The 26,228-nt window shown below is 36.7% G+C and overlaps 1 protein-coding gene across 4 annotated transcripts in view; it reads right to left on the bottom strand.

Annotated features, from left to right (window-relative positions):
• yap1 (Yes1 associated transcriptional regulator) overlaps positions 1-26,228 on the bottom strand; it is a 145,011-nt gene that overhangs the window by 19,571 nt on the left and 99,212 nt on the right. For 2 of the 4 annotated variants that reach the window (XM_051926466.1, XM_028800292.2), the window contains one exon: positions 2,499-2,683. In XM_051926466.1, the coding sequence (XP_051782426.1) occupies positions 2,499-2,683 (185 nt within the window). The remainder of the gene's footprint in view (positions 1-2,498; positions 2,684-26,228) is intronic. The other 2 variants (XM_051926467.1, XM_028800293.2) reach the window with 1 other exon arrangement.

Raw genomic sequence — 26,228 nt, 5'->3', positions numbered from 1 at the left:
TGTATAGGAAGCTATAAGCGAAAATAGAATATGAACTTTTACCTTATGAATGTTCATATTAAACTAGAAAATTCCAAAGGGATTTAAATAACTAAATAATATATAAAATAAGTAAAATCAAAACAAATAAAACAAAACAAATCAAAGCATACTGTGCTAATATCACAGTTTCAAAAAAAAAAAAAAAAAAGTGGCAGTACATGAGCTTCTCGATTTAAATTAAAACATACTTTAAAACCAAGTCCCCAAACATTATATTCATATTCTAAGACTACGTCCGCACTACCATGAGAATGACTGTTCACAGTGGACTTTTCGCATTATTTACAAAAGTATTCATATCTACACTGAAATGCCCGAAAATGCAAAGGACATAGACCTTCACATACACTGGGCATGTGCACATCTGCAGCCAAACTCGGTGAAAGAACTGTGCAAAGAAAAATTCAGAGCCCTATGAAAATTAGATTCCCTTGTGCGTTAAACGCTTTTCAGAACTATCACCACATGGAGATCTCTGATAGCGTGTTCACAGCACAGAAAAAGAAAAATTCTTTAAGGAATTGTAGCGAATTTGCCCAATGTAACATTACTAAGCTGATTAAAATTTAAAGTAATCATCTTCAGAACCTGCGACTATTGCCTTGTCATTAAGCAACAATACTGCAAATGTTAAGGCAATACTTAAAAAGTGTTTAGCTCTATTTTCATTTGGAAGAGCTCACTCAATAGAAAAGATAAAGAAATGCATGCGTGCACCTGCCTGGCTTCATTCTACACCCTTCCACTTCATTAAGCACCTTGTTATTAATTTTGCTGCGGAATAATCTCTTCAGTAAGGAGGAGTGTAAGTTTAAGTAATAAACATTGATTAGAGGCTATCAACGGAGTTATTTGCAATTTGATTTTCACAGAGCTCTGAATGTTTCACAACAAATGTAGCACTGCCTCCCATGGGATTTATCGCAAAACTTTACCTGACAGGTAAATAAATTTGCCTTTTACACATGTATGCCTCATTCAAACTATACAAAAGCAGCTTAGATGCATACAGGTAAGCAGCACAACAAGTGCCACAGAAAACTACTTTTCAACGGCTGCTATGTTTGAACACGTTTTTCTTCCGTGATAGATCTGTGAATACAGTATCATAATGAAAAGAATCCAGTCAGGGAAAGGCTATGAAATAAGCATTAACTAATACAAGTGCAATTAGAATATAATTTTCTGAAAACTCCATTTTTGCTTGTCTATACTATAAGGCTGGTTTTACGTTTACAAAAGCATACAGTTCTGGAGAGTGCTTTTAAAAAGTGTTCATTTTTTTACAGGTCAAAAACAATGGGGTAGAGTAGACAAAAGGTGAAAACAGACAAATGTATACTTTTTAAATGAAAACATAGTAGTGAATACAGGGCTTACTCAGTGCAGAAGACATTCACACAGAATGAAAGACAGAAAACGTCACTGATAAGTTTGTGTATAAATGCTACACTGTTTGATTGACTAATATGTCAGCATTTTCTGATTTACTTGACTGGGATGGGGATGTGATGAAATTTATTATATTAAAATATTTACACTTTAGACACTTAAGGTAATTAAAAAGGCAGAAACGATGGGAAACTGAAAGAAGGAAGAAAACAGCAGGTAGTGATAAGAAATTAATTTTTTTTTTTTAAATTTAGAAAAGTGTACTGCCACTTTTTAGCTCCATATTTATGATGACAATCACAATCACAATGTTACTGTTTCCTACCACAAAAGTTTTTAAATTCCAGATGAATATTTACATTAATAGCATCATGATACATTATTGATTCAAAGCTCTGGAAGCATTTTAAAAGTACTGATAAATCAGGAAATCCTTAAGATTAAACATTGCATTTCTGTGTAAAACACAACTTGAAAGTACATTTCCAGAGCAAAACAAAATATGATGCTAAAGAGACTGAGAATGAAATCAAGCGAGAATGGTGCTTAATGTTAACCATTTTTCATCAGGCACTGTTATAGTCTATAAACAGCACTACTCAGTTTCCCTTTCAAAATGGCAGGAGAAATTAATCCTGCAGCACTTGATAAACTACTGACTTGCAACCCAGCACAGGGTACAATGCCTTAGTCTGCAAAGCCAGGTTCCTACTGTCATGACATTCTGAAATACGGTCTCCAAAATTGTACATCACAGTCAGATTTTGCATTAAGCTACAGTTTTTATAGTACTCCTCAACTTTTCTGAAAATTAAACTAAAGTATCATACATATTGAACTGATTAAATACTAAATAGTAAAATGACTTCACAATGCTAAAACTTTTCTAAAGCAGTTGTGAATCACTAACTAGATGGTTTTTTTTTTTCATCGTTGACACAATTATTTAAAGTGAATGTCATCATTAATTAGGCAGCTTTTGAAACAGTGAAATGAAAACTTCACACATATGCACACAGACAAAGAGGAAAACAACAGAAATAAATAGAAAGAATGATCCTAACCTGTGGCCTCACCTGCCGAAGCAGTTCTTGATGCTTCAGTCTCAATTTTTCTTTCTCCATTTGTAGCTGTTGCAGACGAAGCTGCTGGTTGTTGCCCCCAATCACAGCACTTTGTTGGCTTTGTGTAGGCAGCGGTGGGGTCTGTTTGACTGGGGCACTCTGGCTGATTCTTGTCTGGTTCAAAGCTAATCATAGACACAGAAAAAGAATGACAGACAGCAGTTAATGAAAGATGGGGAACGTGAGAAAATATCATCTTAATAAAACAACACATTCTGTTAACTCACTTATTATGGAGAGGTTTAGGGTTTATTTTGGAAAGAGGGAAATAAGGGGTGTCTGGCTTATGTTCTCCAGTTCATTACATGTTTTTGTTGAAAGTTGACTCACTCCACAGCGATTCAACGTGAGCTGATGTGGTGTATAATTGAGTTTTCACAATCCTATATGGCAGCATTGTTCAATACTTAAGATTTTGCATAAAACACTACACAAAAACATATTATTCTGAAAGCTCAATAGAATGAATAACTAATAATTGTCTTTGGACAAAACATGTTTGATTTAATAACATATTTAAAACAGAATGTTTAATATATTTTTTTTAATATTCAAACAATATATTTCTTTGATTAATGTAGCCAGTTAAAATAGCAGGAAATGTATACGTATTGGGGGAAAAAAAAAAAAAACACAAAAACAAGCTATACTTGTTTGGTAAGTACTGAAATAAATCTTAAAAGTTTCTTTACCGGAATAGTCAGTGATTTACAAATGACTTTTCCAAATGCTCTCATTCCAGAAAATCTTGTTGGTGGCAGGTCGAGTATTCTGATACACTCACATTGACGCCTTTGGCCCATATGGTAGTGTGTGAGAAATCATGTTTATTCAATACATTTGCTTAATTATTCCCACTGGGGTGAAGGGATCACCTAGAAACACTTTCCCAATAAAACAATATTACTGTCACCTAGCTGTTAGTATTAACAACAGAATTACAGAAAACTCAAAAGTCTAATCACATAAGCACTCTGTCCAGGGCTGTAACAAAAACCACGGCACAAACTCCCCAGTATGTCCATGCTGGACAAACATATTTATAAAAAAAGCTAACTTTTAATTGAAGTATAAAACCTTTCAAGATTTTTTCCACTACTTCTTTTGCTGTGAGAAATTATTAGATTCACTAAAAGAGAAGTTGTGAGATCACTTTCCAAATCTATTCATAATGCTCACAGTTTAAACATGTTAATCACGTGGCTTTGCATGTTAAATGATCTTCTCCATACTCCCACATAGACGTAGCTAAACTACATTACAAAGTGTGGGGATCCTAACTGACAGGTCCCTTTCACGTTTCATGGTGTTATAAACCAGGTAAATAAAAGCTAAATTTAAATAATCATTAATTGTTTATTTTCTGCAGTTCTAACTCACAAACTTTTGATTCCAGGCAGGATTATAGGTAGAAGTTACGGAGTGTGGAAAAAGTGAATAATCCATCTTCACTAAAAGCTGGTGCAAGAACAAATCTGGTAATAAGCAACCTGCCCACTCAAGTGGTTTTGTGACTTGAATTTACATTTTGCAACAACTAAACACCAAGAAGCAAAGCTGACAAGTCAGGAAATGTCATAAAAATTAACCAAAGCTAGATAAACAGGCCTACACATTTCCACACATAATTATAACGCTTAATTGCTTTATAGCACACTTATTTTCTTTTTCCCCCCTCAGTGTTTATTTTTCAAGCAATATACCACATATTGAGCAGCTTCTGAAAACAGTTGCTTCACAGAGGCAAGTGAGATAAAATGATACATTAGTCTTCCTTGCCTTTTCTGCATGTACAAAAAAAAACTTACAGCAATGAATTCAAAAAGAAGTTTAATGTCAAATGATAAATGGGGGGGGGGGGGGGGGGACACTTGCAATAGTCTAAAGAACTTTCTGATGGATTACATAGCAGAATAGGCTTACTTTCTACTATGTTCAGCAGATTTGTTTATATTACTGTTTTAGACTCAAGATCAAATTACAGCGTAATGTTAAGTCAGCCTCATTAAACATTTTTTAAGCAAAGTTTACACTATAGTTAGATCTGGATACAATGCTACCAGATCAGAAAAGCTGTGTTTACACCGTAACCTGACTTACATCCATCATAAGCAAATGTGATGTGCACTGATACATATTAACTGAAAAATTCATGGATCTGATGGATCAAAAAATAAAACCCATCACAGCCTTAAAATATCACACTCAACTACAACTGAGGATCCTTATGTAGAAGACCAACCCAATAAATGCACAATGGTTCTAAAAATAACAAAGATGAGCTGCTACAGTATATGGATCTGTACTGATGCTCTTCCCAAGGAACAAAAAAGACCCATTTAATCCATTCCTTACAGCTTTTCTTCGTTCTCCCACAAGTCACTTTTTCTGTGCAATACAGTAAAAGTACAGTATTTGCTATTAATACTACTACTACTAGGCTGAAAGAAAAAAAAAATACAACAGGCTTAAGCGGATATTGTACTATACGCCTTCCAGTCATACAGTATGTCATATTTGCAGTTGCTGATCTTGTCACCGGGCGGCACGGTGGCGCAGTGGTAGCGCTGCTGCCTTGCAGTTAGGAGACCAGGGTTCGCTTCCCGGGTCCACCCTGCGTGGAGTTTGCATGTTCTCCCCGTGTCTGCGTGGGTTTCCTCCGGGCGCTCCGGTTTCCTCCCACGGTCCAAAGACATGCAGGTTAGGTGGATTGGTGATTCTAAATTGGCCCTAGTGTGTGCTTGGTGTGTGGGTGTGTTTGTGTATATCCTGCGGTGGGTTGGCACCCTGCCCGGGATTGGTTCCCTGCCTTGTGCCCTGTGTTGGCTGGGATTGGCTCCAGCAGACCCCCGTGACCCTGTGTTCGGATTCAGCGGGTTGGAAAATGGATGGATGGATGGATGATCTTGTCACCAGACCATGCCAACTCGCATGACTGAAAGTTGCTGCGTACGTCAAATTTAGCAACTACATGATGACTTTCCAGCACAGTTGTGCTTGGCCCTTTTGCTAACAACAAATAGCTTACTGTCTGACAGAGCCCGTGCTGTGCGAAGAGTTCAGAGGAAAAAAGCAAGTTTGGCCCTTTTTACTCGCTACGACTGTAGAACTTGGGTGTTGTACCATGTTAGCCATTATGAATGTAGTGAGAAGTCAAGCAAAATGACACCTTTTATTGGCATATTGTAATCTTTTTAGTTAGCCAATAAGAGGTGTCATTTTGCTTGACTTCTCACTACAACGAAATGGAAAAAAGGAAAGCACAACACATTGGACAGGCAAGCTTCTCTTCGGTTTGTGGGTCCCAAAACACTTTTAAAGTCCTTATTCTTTGTCACTGCATTATATGCATTATATTTTTGGATGAGCATTCATTGGTTATCACCTCTCAAGTACGCAGAGCCCAACCCTACAAGATAAAAATCAAACCTGTTTGATTTTGTTAGGGTGAATCACGGACTAGTTGGAGCAAGTTGTTGGGCATGTCAGACTATGCAACTGACGTTCATAGGAGCATGCCTCTAGCTGACTTTCTAATATTATGTAAATAAAGGCTATGACTGAAAATGTGATAATGAGAAAAAAAAAAATCCTTTAACGTGAGTAGTGATATCCTTCACATATTTTACAACTCTGATGGCCAATGCAATTTTCTATGCTGTGGTGTAGTGTGTTGGGCTCTAAACATTACTTCAAGAGAGGCCGACCGAATTAACAAACTAATTAAAATGGCAAGCTCAGTTATAGGACACATTCTGGACCCCCTGGAGGTCTCAGCAAAGGAGAGACTTAACTCAAAACTGAGTGCAGTTATGAATAATGCTGCAATAACACACTAACACAGAGTATTTTCAGCTAAGGAATTGTTCAGCAGAAGTGTGTCAAAAAACGCTACTGGGTCTCCTTTATACCAACAGTAATACGTCTGCATAATGAATCACTGTGACTGGGATTGCCAAGTCAGAACATTTTTCTTTTTAAATCTTCTTTCTTTTTAGTCATTCTGGAGTGTGTTCAGACCAAAGTTTGTGTGCATCCATATTTATTTATCTATTAATGTATTTATATATTTAAAGAACTTCTGTAAAATGCCAAATTTTCCCCGGGGGACAAATAAGGTTCTATCAGTCTAAAATCACTGGAAGAGTAGTCTACTGTAATCTGACAATGCCAAAAGAAAAAAAAAAAAAGTGACAGGTTGTTGTTCCTTGGATAGGCAATAATTCCACAAAAAACTAGTTGGGTTTGATGGTTGTTATACAACAAAAATAGTGCAGGTATTTATATTGCAGTACTGTAAATAACTAAACCAAAACAATTGTTTATGGTAAAACAAAAGAGAAAATGAGCCAAAAAGAAGCTAGTCACATTTGTAGAATAAATAAAAGACTACTCTGTTGTAACAGATACGGAGGAGAGCAAACAAACATGGCAAAACACAAATCCACAGTTTATTCTTAGTAAATAGTGTCTCTTTTCAATTTCATTTCCCTATGCTTCTACCATCTGGTTATAAAAAATATTCCAACTATGTGGCTCTATCTTGATGTTACTTTTTTCAACAAAGATGGAAAAGAGAAGAGCCGCAGAAGCTCTGTGGAAGGAAGGCTGTCAAAAGACTCGATGGAGACGGTTCAAATTATACGACATTAAATAACTGGGATATGTACTAACTTATGTTAAAACTGAACACTGCAGAGAAGAGTTGGCTCTGAAGATGTCAATGCTTCATTGTCATGAGGCAGTATTGCAAATGCTCTAACTGTACTATGCTTCATAATACATTGCAGATTTTTACATATTTACATAATCCAAAGGTTCCTCTGGAAGGCACATGTGAGAATTCTAGGGCCCTTTTGAATCATTAACAGCAGCTCTTTGGGAGTAAAATAATAGTGACAAACATCACTTTTTCCTTCTCTCGTGTTTTGTTTGCACATGATGCATTTTGCTTCATTCTCCTATCAAATTAATTGCTCACTTTCAATGCAACAGCCTTTTGCATTAGGTACATTTTGGCAAAGCTGCAGCTTTTCTACCTTGTCAATGAATATTGAATATAAATATATATGATTCTTACTAACGCTGCAACATATACATCTTCAAATAAATAAAATTATTAAAACGTTCATTTTTTTTTAGCATGTTTACCTGTAATATTTTATTATGCTTGCCTTTCAAACATTCCTGGATTCCACACAACAAAACCTGCTTAAAAATTAAGTTTATCATGTAGATTCTTTAATCAGTTCTTGATATACGTATGGTCTTTTGCAGATTCAACATAACATACATGATCTTTAACAAACTATATCAGTACTAGAAGCCCCAAAAACAGTACTCTGTAAGGGTGGAGTATGATTTTTTTTTTTTTAATTAATACAGAAAGCATTCAACATTAACAAATTAAACTAATGTGTCACAGATTGCTGACCTCATAATTATGGAACCACTATTTAGGAGCTGAAGACTTTCTAATACTTTCTATAAGGCAAGTATTCATAACTCTAATTTTTATTTTTTGTTTTAAATTTCCTGCAGCTTTATTCAATTTTTCAAGCCATTCATTCTAAGGCCTCTTTGATTTTCACTTTTAAGCAAGTAAGTTTATCCTAAGGGCTATGCATATGCAAAAACACACTAAAAATAATAATAATAAAACACACACACACACACACACAACAAGAAACACTTGACCATTCTCAAGTCAAAACACACTGAACATTTGGAGGTAATTAAGTTGATCCAAAATGCGGTTTATTGTTATGCTCCAGTGACCAATCAGAGAAAAGACTGATCACCTCTGCATTCACTTGGCAAAGCTTCTCATTCAAAGTTTTCCTGAATGCTGTTGTTTTAACTGGCATTCAATCAGTTTAGCAGCTCTGTTTGTTTACGCTGTCTCCATTGTTAAATGAGATACATCCCAGGGCACTGTGGGACTCCATGACTGCTCCACCCAACCTCCTGGCTTCTTCACCTCCCACACAGGCAAAATGAATGTTCTTCCCTTCCCCCTTTTATAACCTGAGGCATACCACTTGTGAAGGAAGATCTTCAAAATTTTAAATTCCGGTTAATGTGCACTGTACATTGTAGCATTCTACAACACCGTGGCTTGTTTCAAATTCTTTAAGCAGCCAGTGCAAGACATTATGTATATTAATGCAGCTTTGAAATTTCTACTTGCAGCTTAACATCATCTAACCATCCTTTTCCTGATTCTTTTTTTTCAGTAAAGGACTGCAGGGTGCTGGTGCCTATGCCAGCAGGAATGGCTGAACAGAAAGTCTGAAAAGTGTGCCAATCCAATGCCGGGCACATTCACACTAATTAAAGATTTGCCAATCAACTTAAATGCACGTCTTTGAAATGTGGCAGGAATCCAAAGCTTCTGACTCACACTTGAAGAGTACGTCATCTGGTCATGAAGCCAGGAGGCGGCACTAGCCTAACTTGTACTGTATTACACTTTTTTTTTTTTTTTTTTGCTTTGAATGGCACTTAGTGGTTGTACTTGTTCCGAATGATGCTTTACAGAATAAATCTTTAATGAATGGCTAATTTTCCTATTTAATATAGTAACACAGATACACAGACAAAACTCACACAAAATATATACATTATATGCATATGCACACACACGCACATATTACATAAATGGTGCCACATTCAAAGCATATATGAACACTGCTTTTATCATTTTATACATAAAGAAACAGAAAAAAATCTAGTCTTTTCATCGTCATTCAGCTCATTCTCACTCAGTATTCCTGTAGTTTTGTCAACACTAATTTTCCATTTGTTATTTTTCTATATGCAATTCAAATTCAGTTTTAATCATCTTTAAAAGGCGACGTCACTGTAGCATACCACAGATGAAGTATCAAATATGCCATTTTTAATACCACAGTATGTTTTACAAAAGCTTGTGAACTCTCTTACTGAAACAATAGAAACACAGCACTGGTCCTAAAAGACATGTACACCAGAAAAACAAAGAGAACGGGAGATACTTATTTAATAAACGGACAGTATATTTTAAAATGAATGCTCTTCGGCTGCTGTTTACACATTTTTGATGGATCTTTATGTTAATGTGCTGTTAGTAACTGCTATATAGAATGTAATAAACGGAATACCCACTCTAAAAGACTTTTTTGTCTTTGTAGAGTAAAAAATTGAAGTCACAAATATATTTGCACAGTTCTTTCTTTGACAAAGCCACGTAGCATGAAATCTGTGTGTGTATATAAACCATTTTCTTAATGTAGCTACTAACATAGACTAATGGGCAGCACTGAAATTTTTGAGAAATTTAGCAAAAGATGGATTAATACAACACCTATAGAAGATAATTTCTTAAAGTCAAAGACACATCTAGAATATTTTATCATCTGTTAGAAAGGGGAAAAATAATGAAGTGTTCAAAAGGTGCACACGATGTAAGTTTTTAACATATATTAAAACATTAAGGCTCTTAAACTGTGATTTGCCCTATTACAGATTATCTAGAATTATGCACAGCAGACCTGGGACCCAACAAAGTTTTACTCAAAGATGTGACAAGAAAAATTAAGCCATGTGGCACACTCATGACCTTTCAAAGAGTGCGTTTACATGCGCACACATAACCGGGTTAAGGTGAATAATCTGGTTAAGGCAGAAAGCTGGTTTCTTAAAAAAATCTGTGTTTACATGGGCAAATAATCTTCTGGAGTTCTCTTTTGTCAAAACATTCAGACATCATTAAACTGCGCAAAAAAGAGTCAGATTTCATTATCGGCCACTGTGAATAAGTAGTGTTAGGTTACTTGTTACTTCAAAAAGTATTCCGATTACATAACGCATGTTACTTTTAACTTGTTACCTTACTGCTCTCGAGATTGTGTTGCTGAGTTTAGTAAGGTTGAGCTCAACAACATAAATTTAGCGATTTCTGGAATATAGAGACAGATTATTTCAGAAAGTAGAAGGAATAATGTGATTACCCAAACATTTTCCTCTAGAAATGCTTCTACCGGTGACTCATGAAAGTGTGTGTGAAGTAAACACATGTGCAGGCTGACAGAGTGCAATGGACAGTTGCGGACTACATAATCCTTAACAGTAACTCAGTTAAGGGTGTCCATGGCCACATTATCAGGTTGTTCTGTTAATCACGTTTCTCAGTGGCCAAGAACCTGATTTCTCTAAGAAAAAGATTTACATGGCATTTTAGAAAGCAATAACTGGATAATTAAGGTGCATGTAAACATGCCTATTGATGTACAAGTTTGTTGATGCATCTACTAGAACACAGCAGACATAAAAGTCACTTGTTCCTGCCCAGATTCTTCCTCAATATTCTGTCTGTTGTGTCATTGCCTGCTTAATGGCCAAAAAAACATCCATACTAAAACAACCGGATATACTGGCAACAAATTACAAACACAAAAAGTCCTCCATTAAGCAGTCTTCAGAAGATTCTTCCAGAGAACAAAAGGCCCCACCAGCACCTAGTGATAGCTAGGGCAGATAATGGGCTTTGAATAGCAAAATACAAACAGACAACTCATCGTCTTCACGGCATTTAAGAGAAAACAAAAGTGCACCCAAAGGCATTATCAGGCATATCTTTAAAGCCAGGAACCGGTGCAAAAGAAAAAGAAAATTCATGCAGGCCACCAGGCAAAGTCGGTCCTTTATCCTTAGCTTTTGAAGTGGAAGTTGGAGGAAAAAAATTTTAGGGTAAAATATTTGTTTAAATTTACTTATGAATCAATCAGAAGATCAACCAGAAGAGGACTGCATGTAATAAAAGAAAGCAACAGGGGAAAAAGGAGGCCCATATCGAGACTCATGTGTTTGCAATTGTGGGGAGTAATAAAAAGAAACAAAGTCTGTGTATAATTTGGATTCTTATTCAAAAACATCAATTAAGACGTTCTATTAAAACAAAGCAAAACGTGCACATTCATTCTTTTAAAGTGTGTTACGCACACCAACATAACGTAGTCTCTTTTCTGGCACAGCTACTTTTATGTTCAGTCTTCCCACAAACAGACTACAACATTCATTTCAACACTTCCCCTTTCCCTATTTACAGAAAGGTGTAGCTTGTTGGGTTAAACATTACACACTCAGGTTTGTTTCTATTTTGCTGCACAAGGACTTTATGATGATTACGGTAGGAGATGAAGCAATCCACCCTGGAATTCACACAATTAGAAACTGATAAAAGCAAATTAAACTGCTTTCATGCTACAAAGCACACATTGTTATGGGTGACTTACTTCATCTGGGAAAGCACTGTAGTCATCAACAACAGATCACTTTCAAACCCCAGACTTATGTTATGTTCTGAACTGCCAGATCCATCTGTTGTTCATTTTCTTTGACTCAAGGGTGGGGAATATCTGTCTGTCCTAAACTCGGAAATTACTTTGAGAAACAAGAAATAAACAGCATTTTATTCATTACGTAGATTATCTACTGAATAGTGTTATCCAGGCATGAAAATTCATTGCTGGTTAATTCTTGTTGTGACTGACCCCCTTGTCATTAACCATACCAAACTGGTTATTAGACATTAGTAAAGCAAAACATTTTACACTAATTTAACCAAACATATTTATATGGAATAAAACTGAATTCAGCTGTGTGGGCAGGTATAACCTCTATTGTCACCTACCCAGGGAAGACTAGAAACCACTAGGCTCCATTGTGACCCACCGTCCCATGTAAATAACCTAAATAACTAGTGCTTCAGTTTTATATACGTACATACGGTATGTATGTATGTATGTATGTATGTATGTATAAGTGTGTGTGTGTGTATGTATTATAAAGTGTGTGTGTGTGTGTGTGTGTGTGTGTATGTATTATATATACATACATACATCCGTAAATGCCAATAGGGACTCTGCTCTGTTGGGCCCTTGAGCAAGGCCCTTAACCTGCAATTGCTGAGTGCATTGAGCAGTGAGGAAAGCGCTATATAAATGCAAAGAATTATTACACACACACACATTATATTATATATGATAGGGATTGAAAGCTCAGGTATAAAACTATTTTATGATACGTGATTCGTTTTTTTTCTCCCTTCGTGGATCTCCAACTGCAAATATGCAAACCGTATCACAGACCTTCTCTTCCATATATATATATATATATATATATATATATATATATATATATATATATATATATATATATGCAAAATAAACAATGCTTGCATCTTCTTTTTTAGATGACTCTCTGGTTAAATTATTCAGTTTCCGCTTCAAGAAGGAAGATTAAATTGTTGATCAGTTTCAATCATGGAAATAGAAGATTAGATAAATCAATAAAACAAATATATCTATTTTAGTAAATATTTTATCATCTGTCTATTCAACACAATATACTTGCAAACGCAAGAAAAAAAAAAATGTCTCCGCAGGCATTGGTTGCATTAGAAACCTAGTCTAAGAATACACTCTTCACACACTTACTTTCAATCTCACAACAAAACATTATTTCAGTACAAACCCCACCCCCATGCTCACCATTTCCTCAGCATTTGATGGGACCACATGCTTTCGTCTGTTCTCCGGCTTCCTTTCTCAATCTTTCATTGCACCCCTCCTCCCCCTCAAACTCTTACCCGACCCTCTACAATCACACTGTAGTTCTTTCACTGAAAGGGTCTGGAACAGATTAAAACCCCGACCACAGAATAAAGAGCCTTGGCATGGACTCAAGCCTGTCTGGGATACACAGGCAAATAGGACCTTGCCTGAAATGGGCCCCACACAGGGGAAAACCTGCTTTCAGCAGCAGTCACTTAAAGGCTCTCAGCTTCTTTTATTCTCTGTACCTTGATTAGCACAAGTATTTGCCTTAGATGGAGACGGAGCAACAATTTTGGTAGGCTTACCAAACAAAAAACACCCAATGTTCCTTCTCTTTAAAAACTCCAGAAAAGGCACAATAGTTTTCTTAATGAAACAACTTATGGTTTGGTTGTGATGAAATATTTTAATGTATTTTCTAATGTTTGTTTAGAACTCCAACATCTGTTTTCTGAGACATGTAAACAACTTAGGTCAGAGTAATTCTGTACTCTTAGTCATATAAATGTTTGCATAAAATATTGCACAAGTGAGGATCACATTACTTTCTCCTCCCCCCAGTCACGTGTTTCTAATAAATATAGCTTTTATGCCCATCCTTTATTAATCTGCAAGTTTCCAATGATGAATATGCATGTAGATTAAAATGAAGCTCTCCTCTGTGACATTTAATCATCTCTTAATATAAATTGTAACTAAGCTTGTATCAAAAGCAGAGCACAATCATCTCCTGTAGTTCATATGGATATGATTCTGCACAGATTGTGACTGGAGCGATTCCAGCAGTTTGCGTACTGTACATCAGGGAAAGAACAGAAGAGAACACCAAGACAACTGAATATTACTAGTGCCTGGGAGAAGTATGAGAGGGAAAACAATGTTCATACTCAGCCTTTAATAAAAACAGAGCATGCTTAGAGTGACATAGTCGCTATTTAAAAATAATATAAATCTGTCAGTCCCCTAACTCATGCAGGAATATTCTATGACTCTTTAAAAAAAAAAATAAAGAAAAAAGCGAGATGATAATGAAATACATTACTATCAAGTGCAGTGGAAAACCACCTGTTAACCTCTTATCTTAGTCCACCCATAGTCTCTAAAGCAGACAAGGAGCAATAACACACACAAAGCAATTGCACTTCAGGCCTTTAACCAATTTGTTACAATGAATGCAACTGAATATCAGAACTGAAATGGCCACCTTCCAGAATGGGCTATTGCCTATTTGTTAATTAAATATGAATAACCAATTGAATTACTTCCGAAATCTAATTTCTATCAGTTTTAAATTGAGAGGGTCACATCGCCCACATTCCATGTACTATGACACACATTGGTAAAAACGCAAAACCAGACACATGGAAAAATATGAAAGAAGTGTTCCTTAAAATATATTTTTTAGCAACTGATATTTGTTTCTAAATGATATGCTTTAAATGCTGCCACAACATATTTTTGCTTTGTAGTCTTAAACTGTATGTGCGACTGCCTTCCATCTTTTGTGATGAAGTATTCCACTGCGTCACATTACTGAAAGCATCCACACATTTGCTGCTATAGTAACAAGTTGACTCTAACATATGACATTTTTTTTGACATTTTTCTGAAAAGAATAATCCAGATTAGTTTACAGACAACCACTTTCCGTGGAAACTAAAAGTGTGATAAATGATGACCACAAACTGCTATTTTCTATCAACCTCAACTTCCTCACACAGTATGACAGAAGGATTCATCTTATCACTTTTCTAACTGGTCTAAAATTTGATCATATTATAACATTAACTAGGTATTAGAAGTACACTAATATTTTCTTACAGGCAATACTGCTGCTGAATACTTCTTTAATGTTACAGGCCTGAAAGGAGCATTAATACAAATATTTTTATTAAAAAAGAAGAATGAGGCTAGATATCTAATACTTTTTAGAATATCCATAGATACAGAAAGCTAGTTTAAACTTGCCACAACCATTGACCAATTACATTCAGGAAAGCGAAAGCAAAATACAGCAAACACTCAAACACTGCTTCCTTTTTGGTGCGATACACAGTGTTCTTTTATTAATCTTAAAGCCATATCACATTTATGTGTAATTCCCTCATTCAGTTTTACTAACAGTGGGAAACTGAAAATTAAAACGGTCAACACAACTAATTGAAAGGTCACATCCTCAAGTTTTGCACAAATCATGCAACTCTGCTTCTGAAGTTGCACTATAACCGGATATAATGAGCAAAAATGGTGGACTTTTACTTATTTCCAGTTCTGTATTTTAAATAAGTAAAGTATGCACCACTGATGATCCTGACATGAAATTCAAAGGCTATAACGTACTCACATTTAGCTTACACTGCATCCAAATTATGTGAACAAAAGTGTATTTCTTTAAAATCCAACAGACTAATCAAAACTCTTCACTAAGTTAAAAAATGAAATTATAGTTTATTAAAAGTGAGCCAGTTGTATACAATTTGAAAATAAAGTGCATTATTTGATTTTTAAGAAACATCACTTGTTTATTTAATCCTACCACATGCTCAAAACAAAACAGCATCCTTTCAAGATTGGATTAAGTATGTACAAGGTGTGTATAAAAAATAACCAGACTGATGCCATAAAATATATTATTTTCAAATTTACTTTTCCCCTTCAATTCTACTCTCCTCCTGCATCCACACATCACTGGAGACGCTTGTTCCATTCCTCAAAAAAGTGTTTAAGGTCATCTCCTTCTTCAAGTTCTTTCATGGCAGCCGTTGCAACTTGTTTCATGACATTTATTGATCCAAAATGCTTCCCTTTCAACGTGCTTTTGACTTTTGGAAACAAAAAGAAGTCACATAGTGCCTGGTCGGAGGAGTACGATGGGTGATCCATTACCAGAATATTTTTTTCGTTTCGATCAATCCGCTCCAAAACATCTGAACAAATTGCTCTGCAATTTTCCTTCTGAAGAAAAGTGAGAACTTGCTGAACCATTTTTGCACAAACATTCTGCCTATTAAGTTTTCTAAACAGTAATTTTATCAAAATTAACCATTTCACTAATCATCCTAACACTTAGTTGACGGGCACCTCGCACAATTTCGCTGATTTTCTGGACGTTGTTATCAGTTGTTGAAGTTTAACAAGAAATTTCAAGTTGATTCGTTGTTCAAGTTTGGGTGACATTTATACGATGGTAGCAGAAGAAGAACGGCTAACTTAAACAACTGCTGGAGTCAGACTGTTTGAGATATTAAGTTGAAACTGATAAGAGACGTTAGATAAGATCTAAGATAACAGAGCATTGACCCATATTAGCCCCTCCTTTGAGCAATAACAACAAGAGTAGGATTATTTTTTTAGACGTACCTTGTATAATTGGGAGAGGTTTCTTAGTTACTACGTTCGTGTACAACTATTACACATCTAAGACTGAATATTCTAGATAAAATAAAACTGCCCTTGATTTCTACTTCCACTCTGCTACTTTTACTTTTTTTAATTTCAGAGCTTTCCTATGGTTCAGTACAAATGCTTTAATTCAAGGACAGATTAACTTTGACCCCGCCCACAGCACCCACAGAAGGCCCTGCCCCTTCCAGTTGTGAAACCATGAAAAAGGACATGCCCTGAAAGAGGTGTCTCATTTCAGACTTGGGCCTGGCAGAGAACAGAGCTCCTGCATGACTTAAACCATTTGAATATAACTGGCTCATCTTTTGTTGTATGCTTGTGCACTCAATCTCAAATTTTGCTTCAAATAAAACAGGGCTGCCCAGTTGGAACCCCAACTGTTAATTAAAAAAAAAATTATTATTATTAACTGTGGACTTCTCACATCCCTTGTACAATTACTGTGATCATTTGCAATTTGTTAAAAATTAGTGGTGCTGTCGATACCAAAGCCTTTCTTTGTGATTGGTAAACAAAGTTACACACAACCTTTTAATCTCTTTTTCAAACCTTCAGCTAGAATTCCCTAAAACCATATCAAATCTTAATTTTTTTTTTATATATATGAACAGAACACTTCTCTTTTTTGAATGTTTCACAAATGGAGTGACTGAATCCACAGAATTACTGCACTCAGTTTGCCTGCTTATGTTTAGAAAGTTAGAACTTCTATGATATGTGCATCTAATCTAATCATGTTCGAATAAAACTACAAAGACTAATGCTGTCTTGTTCTAATGATCCAGTTTTGGTAATGTTTAGGTTGCTTCAGCTATGTTGCCCACCTAAGATCATTTTGCTCAAACCTTACACTACATTACCCCAAGTCTGCCTGAACATAGCTAATACATTTGTAACTTGTATCCTTTCTTTTACGTATAAATTATTGGAAAAGGTTAGAAATAGGCTAGAATAATTATTTTCACATTTCCTTCTGTGTTTACAGCATTGAATGTCTACTGTTTCAAAGCTGTACTGAGCTGTTTATAAAAAGTGTGGACTATCACTTTTTGTCCTGGATTATCAGTTTCCTTTTAGTAGATCACTAGGTGACCTATACGTTATAATTTGAGCACCCAACTTTTAATAAGCACTGTAATCAAATTTATACAGCATGGCAATAAATAACCAATTTCTTCAGCACAGATTAAAGAAATTATAACTTGGATCTCAGCACAAACCATTTTGATAGAATCACTAAAAAGCCAAACACAAATCACAAAACAAAACTAGACCTTTGATTTATACTCAGGAGATGTGACATTTATGAAAGGTCTGTCAATTTTCTTTTATACCACTTCAGGAGACCCCAACATTGGTTATACTCTCAGTTTACTAGTTATTTTAAAAATACTGGAGATTTAAATGACATCAATACTAGCACAATTCACATAAATAAGGTTCTCCCTTCAAGACTGCAGTGCTATCCTTTCATAATATATCAAGCAGAATAGGAATTCAGCAGAGTTTAGGAGTAGATTGAGAAAGGTCAGCAGAGGTAGATCAGGCATGTCAGAAAGGTGCCTCAGTCTGTTCTTGGATAACTCATACAGGTACTTTAGCAGAGTCAAAGATAAATAAGCAACATCCTTTGAACTATCCAAGAATATGCAATAATCCCCCAGAGTAATAGCTAGGATTAGTTGTTAGAGAAAGAGACAGGTAGTTGACCTGCTGATATAGTGAAAACCTCCCAAGCAAGAAGAGTTAAAATTGATGAGTAAAAGTTATCTAGATGCATTAGTGCTTCCTGCTAGGTATATATGACAGCTATACATGTGAAGAGCTAGTGTCACCAAAGCAAACATACCTAGCAGAACTGCAGAATATACAAATGGCAACAATAATAATAGATGATGATCATAAGGAAACCAAGAAAAACATTCATTATTACATTTATAACTAGCCTATCCAGTACAGGTTTACAGAGAGCCATCACCTATACTGGCAACACTGGTTATATGGTTGGAACCAACCCTAGATGTAATAATGCCAGCCCATCAAGGAAAAACAGCAAAATTGAATTATTTCAGATGTGATTTGTGAGTAATATGGCAAAAGCATCTGCAGTTCAGGTATTATCTGTGTGGATGGAATCCAGAATGAAGATTCATTAAAACCAAACTTGGGAAAACGCAGACGACTTCAAAATAATTCTACTACAGCAAGGCTAGGGAACAAGACTGGAAAAAGCTGACAGAAAGGGCTATGAGGACAACAACCAAGCAAGCTTCTGAAAGAATGGAATTAAGAGATTTACAATAAAAGGGTGCTCACACAGTTTTGAATCTTAGATCCTTCACTGCTCCCAGCATGTGGACAAAGAATACGTCCACCTTGATTATAGATAACTCAATATCAGAATGTCAAATTTAAGACAAAAATAAACATGCAGCTTTTTATTAGTTCCATTTAGTTCTTCATATAGATAGATAGATACATAGTTAGATAGAAAGAAAGAACTACACACACCACACTGTGATCCATAAGTTGCACCATCTAGGTCTAGTCACTCTATCTCATAAACAATTTTAACATGCAGTTAGATTTATAATGTATGTCAACTAATATTATGACAACAAATGCACTTCTAAGTGCCTGAGAAGAGAACAGATTAAGGGCTGGAGATATTACAAGAAAGATTTGCAATTAAAATGCAGTTTTGGTTAGTTCAGTAGAATTATATAAAAAAAAATGTGTTAAATACATTAGGCAGTCTTGCACAGTAAGAAAGAAAAAAAAATTTTTTTTGTAAGACTATTGGCAGACCAGTTAGACAGTGTGCAAAGTTTCACACAGGATCTAAATAGGCTTTATTTTTAGGCTTATGTAATTTTAATTCAAATGCCAGTGCATAGAGGATCACGTCAGTTGGGGTGAGGGAGTATGTTAAGTTGATGCTTTAGTGTCCTTTGAAGATTCCTACATGTTGAACTAACAAATCTGGTGGGCCCCTGGACTGGGAGGGGTTAAAGACAGATGCTTGCATTAACATCATTTTTTTTTTTTTTTTTGAAGAGCACCAAGCATACAGGCTAAAGATATCATCTTCAATTTGTTTAGTTGAAAGAAAAACCTATTCAAACAAGGGCCTCTAAGTAAAGACAAGCCAAGCAACATTACAAAAGATTTCAGAGACCAAAACAAAAATGCTCTCCTTGATTTATTGTGCCATTTGGGGGTTATATTTTACTCTGTAGTAAATTACACACAATACCATATTATATTTATGCATGTGAGAATGGATAGGAGATTGAGATGTTATGAAAGTGAATAAAGAATATATTATACATTGACTCTAAATGACAAAATTTTGGCATCTGCTTTGGGCAGTATGCTAAAAGTAATATTGGAAAGTGGGCTCCATATGAATTTGCTACATGAAACAGATTTACAAAATACATGAATATACACCACAGAGCTAAAACTGAATTATTCAATGTGATATTACTAATATTTTGCAAGAAACAAATTCCAACACAAAAAATAAAAAGTGATCACGCTATTTAAAAATAAACTCAATCTACTTGATGACAAGTCTTGCTATGTTTCTGTGCATGGAGTCTTTCTATCTCCTCAGGTGTTTTACAATGGTCAGTCAAGTGTAACATGGAGAAATATCATCACCCCCCCCCCCCCCCCCCCAATATGTGTTTATTTTTAATGAGACAAAGCAAAATTCTACCACTGTAATGCACCTCAAGTTACTCCAGTAGGGAACATTAGCTAGGCTTGAAACCACAGTATTTTATACCCAAATGCCACTGTTGCCTGACTGCATGATACTTCATCACATTACGAGTAAAAGATACATTTCCAGTCTCTCTGACTGATAAAAACGTGTCAAATACAAGAGACTGGTACTTACTATTTAAAGGAACGTTTGTAACACTTTAGTTTAGGTAGTGCAAAAAAGCATCTATTACTCATTTACTCTAAAACTAGCAAGATCTTAACAAGGCTTCTTTAGGTCTTCTTAACACTTATATAACACATCCGTAGATAGGTTATTCATCTCTGTGCGGTGTGTCACATTGACATGATGGCAAAGTTACTTCATAATATGAAGGATTCACAGGTCTTATACTACATATATATGGTAATGCAGAGATGAATAAACACTTTACCGATACTCTGTTGGTGTCATGAACACGCAAAGAAGCATATGTTAAGGTTTTGTTACATAATGGTAAATGAGTAATACTGTGGCTGTGATCATTACAACATTAACGTGCAACTTGAGAGAGATGTACATGTGTACAAAACACACTAAATAATGCCTCAAGATGCAGGCAAGGTACAATAAACTGAAAATGGCAAAAACATCATCTCCATCCAAGTCCTTAATACAAGTACTGTAAAGTGTGAAAACACTTAAAACTTCTTTTTAGTGTCGTAATCCAATGCACAGAAGTTCCTGAGAATGTAATTACGTTTTGCACTGCCAGGAGGAGGAAAATTCAAGTCATCACTAGCACAATTAAGATATGGCCGGGAGGGGCTACCTCACAGTTGCGGGGTTGTTTTCAAAAGGACAGACTGGGACGTTTTTGAGGACCAAGACTTAGAAGTGTACACATCATCGGTACTTTGCTACATAAAAAAACTTTGTTGACAATGTCACTATTGACAAACAGGTACAGGTATAGCACAGCCAGAAGTCCAGGATGACAAAAGAGGTTAAATCTCTCCATAAGGCTCACCACATCATCTTCAGGTCTGGTGGCAGAATCCTGTACAGCACTACTAGATCTAACCTGAAGAGGGGAATTAGAGATGTGAAAAGAACTTACAAGAGGAAGATTGAAGAACAATTCAAGAACAACAATCCACAGAGAATGCGGCAGGGCACATTATATACAGTATATATAAAATCCAACGTCTGTCTGTCTGCTTTTCACGGGAGAATTACTCAACGGATTTAGATCAGGTTTTTTTCTATAACTTGCTTGAACATTCCATTTGATTTTGTGAGCTCTCTCATCGCACCAAGTATCACAGTTCACTTGCGGTACCGATTTATTTGCACGAATCCAAGAGAGATGCAGCGGGCCGAGGGGAAGGGGGTGGGGCCCTCCTTACTCACACACCAGCCTTGGGGCACATCTTACATCCGCTTTGCTAGTGAATGAGAGAACTATTTAACAGCTTTAGATCGGGTTTTTTTCTAGAATTTGCTTGAAAATTCCGTTTGATTTTGTGACTTCTCTCATCACGCTAAGAAACATAGTTCACTTGCAGGAGTGATACAGTGCATCCGGAAAGTATTCACAGTGCATCACTTTTTCCACATTTTGTTATGTTACAGCCTTATTCCAAAATGGATTAAATTCATTTTGTTCCTCAGAATTCTACACACAACACCCCATAATGACAACATGAAAAAAGTTTACTTGAGGTTTTTGCAAATTTATTAAAAATAATAAAATTGAGAAATCACATGTACATAAGTATTCACAGCCTTTGCTCAATACTTTGTCGATGCACCTTTGGCAGCAATTACAGCTTCAGGTCTTTTTGAATATGATGCCACAAGCTTGGCACACCTATCCTCGGCCAGTTTTGCCCATTCCTCTTTGCAGCACCTCTCAAGTTCCATCAGGTTGGATGTGAAGCGTCGGTGAACAGCCATTTTAAGATCTCTCCAGAGATGTTCAATCGGATTCAAGTCTGGGCTCTGGCTGGGCCACTCAAGGACATTCACAGAGTTGTCCTGAAGCCACTCCTTTGATATCTTGGCTATGTGCTTAGGGTCGTTGTCCTGCTGAAAGATGAACTGTTGCCCCAGTCTAAGGTCAAGAGCACTCTGGAGCAGGTTTTCATCCAGGATGTCTCTGTACATTGCTGCAGTCATCTTTCCCTTTATCCTGACTAGTCTCCCAGTCCCTGCCGCTGAAAAACATCCCCACAGCATGATGCTGTCACCATCATGCTTCACTGTAGGGATGGTATTGGCCTGGTGATGAGCGGTACCTGGTTTCCTCCAAACATGACGCCTGGCATTCACACCAAAGAGTTCAATCTTTGTCTCATCAGACCAGAGAATTTTCTTTCTCATGGTCTGAGAGTCCTTCAGGTGCCTTTTGGCAAACTCCAGGCGGGCTGCCATGTGCCTTTAACTAAGGAGTGGCTTCCGTCTGGCCACTCTACCATACAGGCCTGATTAGTGGATTGCTGCAGAGATGGTTGTCCTTCTGGAAGGTTCTCCTCTCTCCACAGAGGACCTCTGGAGCTCTGACAGAGTGACCATCGGGTTCTTGGTCACCTCCCTGACTAAGGCCCTTCTCCCCCGATCGCTCAGTTTAGATGGCTGGCCAGCTCTAGGAAGAGTCCTGGTGGTTTCGAACTTCTTCCACTTACGGATGATGGAGGCCACTGTGCTCATTGGGACCTTCATAGCAGCAAAACTTTTTCTGTAACCTTCCCCAGATTTTGCCTCGAGACAATCCTGTCTCGGAAGTCTACAGACAATTCTTTTGACTTCATGTCAGAGCACAAACCAAGCATGAACTGTCAACTGTGGGACCTTATATAGACAGGTGTGTGCCTTTCCAAATCATGTCCAATCAACTGAATTTAGCACAGGTGGACTCCAATTAAGCTGCAGAAACATCTCAAGGATGATCAAGGGAAACAGGATGCACCTGAGCTCAATTTTGAGCTTCATGGCAAAGGCTGTGAATACTTATGTACATGTGCTTTCTCAATTTTTTTTATTTTTAATAAATTTGCAAAAATCTCAAGTAAACTTTTTTCACGTTGTCATTATGGGGTGTTGTGTGCAGAATTCTGAGGAAAAAATGAATTTAATCCATTTTGGAATAAGGCTATAACATAAAAAATGTGGAAAAAGTGATGCGCTGTGAATACTTTCCGGATGCACTGTATATTCACGCTAATCCAAGACAGAGGATGTGGGCCGAGGGGAGGGGGAAGCATGAGGTCAGGAGTAGGGAGTCAGTCTACCTCTGTGTTTTGGAGTGTAACTTGCCTCCGCTTAGCTAGCGATACCTTTTTGTTTATTGATTTTTAAAGTTTGCCCCGTTTCACTACTACGCAGGCGAACCCGTGGGGAACGGCTAGTTAATCATAAAACCTATAAACACACAGATATTATTGGTAATGCCACATTGGTAGAGGAGCTGAATCATTTCTTTTTCCGCTTTGAAGCTAGAGTAGTGGCTCCAGATATCACAACTCCACTAGCTTAAAACAGCAATTCCCTCATTTTGCTGGAACTTGATGTGAGGAAAGGGCTCAGAGAGATCAACCCTAGGAAGCCTGCCAGTCCTGATGGAAAGGTCCTAAAGGAATGTGTAGACCTGCTCTCTATGATCCTCACAAAGATCTTTAATCTATCCTTGTGCAGATGAATCATCACACCCTGCCTGAAGTCTTCTACAATCACTCCACTGCCAAAGAAGGTCACCATCTGTGGCTACAATGATTATTGCTTGGTAGCACTCACACCTATTATAATGAAGTACTTTGAGAGGCTGGTATTTTGATACATTGAATCCAATCTCCCACTTACCTTTGATCCTTACCATTTCATTTACAGAAAATGCCATTGCCACAGCACTATCCCACCTCAAACATCGGGGGAGCTATGTAAGGAAGCTTTTGTTACACTTTAACTCAGCTTTTAACACTGTCATCCCAGGTAGACCGATTACCAAATTCACTGGCCTGTGACTTTCCCAAACCATTTGCCACTGGATTAAAGACTTTTTGAAAACTGCCCCTAGAGACTGTTAGATTAGTCCCACACCTCTACAGTACTATCACACTCACAACTGTGTTTCCACCTACTATACCAACGCAATCATCAAGTTTGTGGACGACATGACTGTGGTTGGACTCATCTCAGCTGGAGACGAAACTGCCTACAGGTATGAAGTCCAGAGACTGACAAGGTAGTGTTTGGAGAACAGACTAGTTCTGATTTCTGTAAAAACAAAGGAACTCATAATAGATTTCAGAAGAACAATGTGGAACCTACACCACTATACATTAATAGGGACTGTATAGAAAGGGTTTCAGCTTTCAAGTTCCCTGGCATGCTGATATATAAGGACCTTTCCTGAACTACTAATATTATCACAGTAGTGAAAAAGGCACATCAGAGGCTTTATTTTCTGAGGGCTCTCAGAAAAAACAGCCTGCAGGAAAAAATGCTGGTATCCTTCTAACACTGCTCTATTGAAAGTGTGATGACAAATGGCATTTCTGTATGGTTTGCCTGTTGCGCAGCAGCAGAGAGAAGAGCCCTTCAAAGGATCATTAACACTGCCCAAAGGATTATTGGCTACTCTCTACCCTCACTGGGAGGACCTGTTCAGCAGTCACTGTCTCAGCCAAGCAACCAATACATTAAAAGACGTACCCCACCTGGGACATCATCTGTTTGACCTGCTGCCCTCAGGCACATACTATAGGTCTATTATTGCAAGGACCAACACATTTAAGAACAGTTTCTGTCCCTCAGCTATATGCAAACTAAACAACAGTAACAGAACCAACAATAATCTGTTTTGATCAAAGGTGTTTTACCTCACTAAAATACTAACAGAACATTGGGCATTAAATTTCATTGGTAATTTTATTTATTCGTTTACCTGTACAATAACTTGTGGTGCAATATCTTATCAGCTATTTTTACAATGGGTGTACATTTATGTGTAGGTATATGGGTATAGATATGCTATATATATGTGTGCACATGTATATGTATGTATATTATATATATTGTTAATTGTTCTTTTAATGTGTGAATGAATCAATAAGATTGGCAATTAATTTCTTTGAACTTTGTGCAATGACAATAAATGAATCTGATCTACTCTAATGAATTACAATTGCTACTATTGAAAGTCAGTCAGTCATAAACAAAGTGTAAGCAGTAGCACTTAAACATGTGGGACTACTCAGTATGCGGAAGTAGCATGAATTAGATCTGAACACAAGCAATTGTCCTTAATGTATATGTCATACACACAAATATCCTCCAAGACATTAAAACAGCATTGAGAAGGAACACAGATGCTTAAGTTTAGAATAAGGATTGGGCCCAAGGGCTGATTGAGTTGTGGAGTGAAGCAGGGCTGAATGCAAACCAAGACCGGACAAGGTTTCCCAGCTGCTCAACTACACCTTACTCCACCATATTATCATCTTTTTATCCCATTAGGAAGAAAGGCCAACACTTGGCTATTGGCTTCCCAGATGCAATTAAGAAGTTTAATACTCTGAGAAGAGTTGCTTGAGCATGTGTTTATATTTTTTAACAATTAAGAACATTTTAAAATGTAATTTTGTTCAATTAAGGGATTTTGATGGTTGCAATGCAAGTTTCACATGGGACTTCATTGGAACTGAATGTGCTAATGGATGACTAACCCTTTGTACATTTCAGAAAATCAAAGACACCACAATTAAGTACAAGCATGTACTCTGACAAACAGATGTTTCATTTACAGTATGATATTAAACAAAATGTGTCACTGTTCAAAAAACTGAGTTTTAACATTCCAATATATTTTTGGCACTCTACACTCAGTTTGAATTGCCCATGTAAAACTACCATATAAAGTGTAAACATTCAGATTGACTCATCGTTGTAAAACTA

The sequence above is a fragment of the Erpetoichthys calabaricus genome, chromosome 4 (genome assembly GCF_900747795.2).
Source record: "Erpetoichthys calabaricus chromosome 4, fErpCal1.3, whole genome shotgun sequence".
Taxonomy (NCBI): Eukaryota; Metazoa; Chordata; class Cladistia; order Polypteriformes; family Polypteridae; genus Erpetoichthys; species Erpetoichthys calabaricus.
The sequence above is the reverse complement of the archived record's forward strand: the minus strand, read 5'-3'. Positions and strand labels throughout refer to the sequence as shown.